Source organism: Danio aesculapii, chromosome 25 (genome assembly GCF_903798145.1).
Source record: "Danio aesculapii chromosome 25, fDanAes4.1, whole genome shotgun sequence".
Lineage (NCBI taxonomy): Eukaryota > Metazoa > Chordata > Actinopteri > Cypriniformes > Danionidae > Danio > Danio aesculapii.
In genome coordinates this window covers 21055476-21062543 of record NC_079459.1, presented here as the reverse complement: position 1 = coordinate 21062543, position 7068 = coordinate 21055476, and the positions used below count along the sequence as shown (strand labels likewise).

Sequence of the window (7068 nt, the reverse complement as noted above, 5' to 3'; positions counted from 1 at the left end):
GATGACTTTATCAATAAGTTATTTGAGTCATTGCAGAGATGTATAGATGCAGTCCTTCAAGCTCATGGGAGTCCTACACAATATTAATTCTTTTTCCACTGCACAATCACTTTATATTCTATACTGCACATTATTTCTGTTAGGTGACAAGACTTTTGTCTAAGCAAAGTCAGACCTTACTGTCCTATTTATATAATTAAAAATCAAGGCATGATCATATTTTATTTTGGTTAAATAAGCATAATCTAGAGGCATTTCCCTTTCATATAAGCCCCCTACTGATACCAAATTATCAACTAGAAGTCAAGTTATTATTTGTTGTTCCTAAAACTTGGATACAAGACTTTTGTCAGGTTTTGTACACTTATTTTAACACTAGAACTGCCGGAGGTCGCTGTATTTCTAAAATCGCCAGTGCGGCTAAATTTTACCCAGCACAAATATTGTTTAGAAATTGCTAAAAAAAACAAAAAACAAATTATTTCACTGTTTTTCGCCAGTTAACAAAAAGTGTCCAGACTCAGAAAATTATTTTTTTCAGGACGACCAGATTATTTTAGGAGTAGGTTATGAGTAGCTTAAAATATCTCAATTTGAGCCATCATACTCTGATGCAGAACTTATTTCTCCAGACTCTCCATCATTCATTGCAGTTTGGGTTTTTCAGAGCTCTACAAATCGCCTTCTTTCAGTCATAGTGACTTTATTCATTTATAACCGCTAATTCAGTGAGTAAAGTTGAACGTAAAAGTCATTGGTGAGTAATTTCAAACATAAGCAGTGCATAAATACAAGCATTTCTTATAGTTGGTCAATTTGACCCACGCTGGAGCTTATAGGTATAAATGTCCCACTTTTTAATCAGTTTTTATCTAAACAATTTTTTAAAATTAGGAAATTGTAAATAAGGCAATTTTAGTAAAAGTCAATGACCGGGAGGCTTGAATGTTTTATTGAAGGTCTCTTATGTACATTTGAATAACAGTGATGGGTAAAATTGACCCCATGGCGGTTCTAGTGTTAATTGAAAAAAATACTATGGATGTCAATGGTGAGCAGTTTCCAGCATTCTTCAAAATATCTTCTTTTGTAATCTACAGATACAGATGGTCTACGGTTCAGGTTAAATGCCACAATTTTGGGGTGAACAGTCTCTTTAATTTTCTGTTGTATTGTTGCGTTGATCTAATGTTTGTCATTTGCTTTGTGCAGTACAACAAGCATCTGTTTGTGCACATCGGCCAGACGAACTACTCGTACAGCGACGCGCTGCTGGAGACGGTGGATATTCGTCAAATCTACGACAAATTCCCAGAGAAGAAGGGAGGATTAAAGGAGCTGTTTGGAAAGGGACCACAGAACGCCTTCTTCCTCGTCAAGTTCTGGGTGAGTCTTTCTGAGAGGAATCTGAGTGTATGATCATCTCCCTCCTTATTGTGATCAATTCAAGTTATGCCAAATATATCAATCATATTTTCAGCAGTTCGGTGAAGAAACATTATCTCATTTACATAATTAACATTAGTAAAGCTAATTATCAATTAGGCATACAACGATTAACCGATTTCACTATTAACTGCGATTTAATTTGTTAATTAATCGTAAAGGCTTCCCAACACCGCGTTTCTGCACGGATCAAACTGCTGCAACTAAACAAAGTTATGCAAACTATGCACTAGTTTAATGTTCTGAGCTTGTACACCGAGGATAATATAGAGGCACACTGGATTAACTATGGCTGAGGCTATTAACTAAGGGTCGTTTTCACATATCGTGTCTTTTTCAGTAGAGCTTTATGTCTAGCAACGCCCCTGAAATATACACATTTCTACTCCAAACAGAAAAAAAACATGAAAATACCAAACAATTGTGTAATATAGTTGATCAAAAGTGCCTTTCAGACAGAGCTTCAGCAGCCTTTGATGACTACATGTTCTCTTTAAAAAGGAAAATACTTTGCTATTGTATTAGACACATGCTATTGTTTTGATTTATTCATTAATCTGTCATTTATTTTTCAAGGTAAAATGATTACTTTTGTTTAAATCCCAAAACCTTTTTCACTTTTAAGTCCAAAGAGAACTGGACTATTGTTTGTTTTTTATTATTAATTTGTGCTGTATTATAGGGTTACTGAGCAGCAGTTAATAACACTTTAAAATATAAAGGTTTCCATGTGATTTTCTAAACTAGTAGTGTTTTGAAATGAATGAACGCATAATAATTGTGATAACTGTAAATCCGTGATTATTCCTCAGACTATAATTGTACAACCAAAATCTCTGCATCCCTATTCTCAATATAACACTTCACCTTTTTATAACTCAGCAGTATTTTTTAATGATTAATTTTTTGCATTACCTATCATGAAGTTAATGTTTAACATTTAAAATTAATATTTATATATTTATTAATCCTAAATAATAGCAATTGTTGTCTATTAACTCGTTCCCCGGTCATCTGATCCAATCATTGTTTTTTAATGCCACTTCCAGCATTTGTGATGATCCCCACTTAAATTTGACAACCCTTTCAATATTTCTGCTAGGAATATATAACAATATTACATACTGAGCCAACAACAAAAAAAGCAGATGGTCTTTTTTTTCTATCTTCATGTTTTATCTCTACTTGAAAGTATATGCTTCTTAAAAAATGCAACATTTTTGACCCCATTAAACATTTTTAATACCGGCTTTAGTGGCTGATGCTTGTAAAGGGTATCTGCGGGGCCTTAAAAAGTTTTAAATTCACTGAAATATTGTCTTGTAGGGCTTAAATAATTTTTAACAAGTCTTAATTTAGCTGTGTCCATGTAAAGCTACCCAATCTGGCCAATACTGATTCAATCACTAACAATATATTTCAATAAAAGTTTAAAGAAACGTGTATTTACTAACTCTATTTACTTACTTGTGTGGTTTAATTATCTTCCTTACAATAACATTTGTTTTAATGGTTTTTGTTAAAGGTTTTAACCTTTTTGGCTATTAAAAAAATCTTTAGCATTTAGCCTTGTGCAAGTCTGAAATTTCAGTCATTATGGTCCTAAAATTGACCCAATGAAGCCTGTGGAAACCCTGTTGTACTACAGGAACTATGTAATCCTATTTTCAATCGTGTATATATAGTCTGTTTTCATCATGACTTCAGTTCTCTAGCCATTAAATATTGCCTAGTTACTCTTCACCCACCCTGTAAGATAGTTTAAGACCTCAAAAGAACTCACAACACTCACAAAAAAGTCAAAGTTGTAGAATCCCCCAAATATCACCCTTTGTTGTAGATGTGAGCTGCTGTCCTGCATGAGTCTGAAGTGAAGCAGCTGAATGTGTTCAACATGTTGTGCTGTGATTAAAGTGCAGTGTTAAAGCCAGCAGTGGCGTATTTAATCCAGGCCGCACTCGGTGTGTCCTTTAATACCGCTGCTGGATTTGATAGGGAGCCTTTATTTGAACACCTGCCGCTCTGAGCGACAGGTGCAAGAGCACAGCAACACCTCCTGAAACACACACGCTCTCTGCAGGACAAACACACATGTGCCGTTTCACTCTGGAAGAATTTTCTGTTCTTTGTAATTATTTTAAAACAGTGAGTAAATGAAGTATAATTACATGCGACAGACAGTTTTTGTGGCCTTGATAAATATGGTTAGACAGAGATATATTTACAGTTGAAGTCAGAATTATTAGCCCCCTTTAAAAATGTTTTCTTTTTGAAATATTTCCCAAATGAAGTTTAACAGAGCAAGGAAATTTTTACAGTATGTCTGATAATATTTTTTCTTCTGGAGAAAGTTTGATTTTTTTTTTTATTTCAGCTAGAAAAAAAAAGCAATTTTTAATTTTTTAAAACCATTTTAAGGTCAAAATTATTAGCACCTTTAAGCTATATTTTTTTCGCTTGTCTACAGAACAAACCATCGTTATACAATAACTTGCCTAATTACCCTAACCTGCCTAATTAACCTCGTTAAGCCTTTAAATGTCATTTTAAGCTGTATAGAAGTGTCTTGAAAAATATTTAGTCAAATATTATTTAATGTCATCATGGCATCATCGATGCAACCGTGCGTTCACACCGAAGGCGACGAGAGCATCAAAATTAGTGAGCTCATATTTAAAGCAATTGCAGCATTTTCAGCAAATCCGTTAGATTCTTGCATTAAAAACATGATTTAAAGCATAAAAAATTTGTGCGACTTTTATCAAATTTAGTTAACTGGAAAATTAAGTTGTTGCATGTGGTGTGGCAATGTGTCCATGTCAGAAATATTCTGAAGCAGCAATACTGTTTTGTACTGTCCTTATTGACCTTATTCTTCAATGCGGAAGTGCGCTCGTTTTTGCGATTGTTTTACAACTTCCGATTTAGTTGCTTATGGTAGAAATGACTAGGAATAATAAAGGCCAAAAAACGGTCAAACTACTTACTCTAAAAACAAGTGTTCGCATGACAATACAGACAAAGTAGAATAATATAATAAGAAAATATTAGTTTTTAACGTTTAAAAATGAATGGAAGTGAATAAGACCGGAAGTTTCGAGACAAAATGATTCAAATGGCTGCGCCCACTCGAACGCGGAGAATAAGGTGAATAGTTACAGCATGAGATTTCCGCTTTTTTTTTTTTTTTTTAAACCGGCAGCTAGCTCTCTGCTACTCTCACATAGTCGCCCTCTGAAGCTAAGCAGGGCTGCACCCGGTTAGTACCTGGATGGGAGACCACATAGGAAAGCTAGATTGCTGCCAGAAGTGGTGTTAGTGAGGCCAGCAGGGGGCGCTCAACCTGCAGTCTGTGTGGGCCCTATCGCCCCAGTATAGTGAAGGGGACTCTATACTGCTCAGTGAGCGCCGTCTTTCAGATGAGATGTTGACTCTCTGTGGTTGTTAAAAATCCCAGGATGTCCTTTGAAAAACAGAGTAGGGGTTTAACCCCGGCATCCTTGCCAAATTTGCCCACTGGCTTCTGTCCATCATGGCCTCCTAACCATCCCCATATCATAATTGGCTTCATCACTCTGTCTCCACTCCACCAATCAGCTGGTGTGTGGTCTGTCGCAATATGGCTGCCGTCACGTCATCCAGGTGGATGCTGCACACTGGTGGTGGATGAGGAGATTCCCCTCAATGTGTAATGAGTGTCTTGAGAAGCGCGATATAAATGTAAGGTATTATTATAAGGAATTATTAAAACGTATATAACATTAATGCACATCAGTAACTTTATTTTTATTTTTTAAAACACACAGTCACCAAAGCTCAATCCTTAGCTGAAAAGCTAACACGTTTCAATGGTTACTCATTTTAATGGCAATAATTTAATCAACACAGCGTGTTTCCTGTTTGATCTGTGCCCTTGCTGTAGTTGGAATATGCTGCCAGTAAAAATGCAGCACCGATTGGCAAAGATGAATGAAACGGGTACAAATGGTAAGATCATAATAGACAAGGATGATAATTCTGCCAACAAAAAAAATGTATCTGCATTAATTGTGGATGTCAACTCTTCTCCCCCTCATCAAATACAGACTATAGATAGTTTGCAGGGACTACGCAAGACGTGTGTGTATTGTTTTTTTACAGAGTCTTAAATAATTTTTTCACATTCACAGAGAACTCCACTAAGCATTATTTGTTGCGCATCTGGCATCCGAGATTAGTTTCAAGTTGAAATAACATATCAGCTTTAATCTCTGTGCATTTAAATGTAGTTTTGGCCAACTTTAATCTTTAACATGAAAGATTGAAAGAAAGACTATTGATGAAAGTAACTGTCATATTTAAATAGATCAGGTTTGATGTGATCTCTCAATCATTATTGTTTCGTAGCTAAACAGTGTGTAAATAATGTCAACAAGCATTACTTTTACCTCAGAGAAGCCATTCAATGCTCATGAGCTACAGAAGAGCATCTGCCTGAATGTTAAATAACATGGTAACATTTTACAATACAGGACATGCTGTTAAAGTATTAAACAAACAATGAACAATACATTTCTTAAAGGATTTATCCATGTTTGTTACTGTTAGTTAATGAACTAATAATGCATAACCTTGTTTTCATGTTGCCTTATGGTTCATTTACTAACAAGCACAGCATTTGATTTTATGATTACGTTACTAAATGTCAAACTATTAATGAATGGACAGGCGTTGTTTATGTTAGGGAATACATCAACTACATTAAAGGGGCTCATAATAGTGACCTTAAAATGCTTTTAAAAATATGTAAAACTGCTTTTATTCTAGCAACAATAAAACAAAGACTATCTCCAGAAGAAAACATATTATCAGAATTACTGTGAAAAATTCCTGCTTATCATATTTGAAAGGAAAACGAATTCACAGGAGGGTGAATAATTTTGACTGTCTCTCTATGTTTCATCAGTAAAATAAGACAGCAGGTGTCTGTAGCCTTGATAAACAGCACTATTTATTAAAGCTCCCAATTTACATAAAGCGTTTCTTGCTCAACTGTATGCAAAAGCTGAGGTTCAGCTGTGCACGTGTGTGTGTGTGTGTGTGTTTATCTCTGCTCATTGAGCTTTTATCTGATGTGTCTGCAGGCTGATCTAAACTGTAACATCCAGGAGGATTCCGGCTCTTTCTACGGCGTGACCAGTCAGTACGAGAGCTCAGAGAACATGACCATCACCTGCTCCACAAAGGTCTGCTCCTTCGGCAAACAAGTGGTGGAAAAGGTGGAGGTGAGGAGTCTGCTGAAAATACATTCACTTGTTTTCAATCTTAATTGAATGGTTTCTCTAATATTGAAAATCATATACATGCTAAATATTTTATATACGCAAAAGCCTCTGAGAGCCATCTCAAATCCTTCTACAATGAACATTTTTCTCAGATTCCTGTGTGTACGTTCAGCAATTTCACATGAATAGGTTCTGAACATAAATATCTGAACATATACACAGAAAAATGCTCATTTTAGAAGAAAATATCAGACGGCACAGAGGCTTTTGCATCTGAACTCTTCATATATTACATTGCTGTGTCATTTGAAATGTATTTGTAATTAACTCATATTTAAAATTAGTATAAATGTCACAA

General features: G+C 35.3%; 1 protein-coding gene across 1 annotated transcript in view; it reads left to right on the top strand.

Annotated features, from left to right (window-relative positions):
- Positions 1-7068, top strand: part of tead1a (TEA domain family member 1a) — a 54798-nt gene that overhangs the window by 39741 nt on the left and 7989 nt on the right. Inside the window, exons 8-9 of the mRNA XM_056451824.1 lie at positions 1213-1386; positions 6570-6710. Of these exons, the coding sequence (XP_056307799.1) occupies positions 1213-1386; positions 6570-6710 (315 nt within the window). The remainder of the gene's footprint in view (positions 1-1212; positions 1387-6569; positions 6711-7068) is intronic.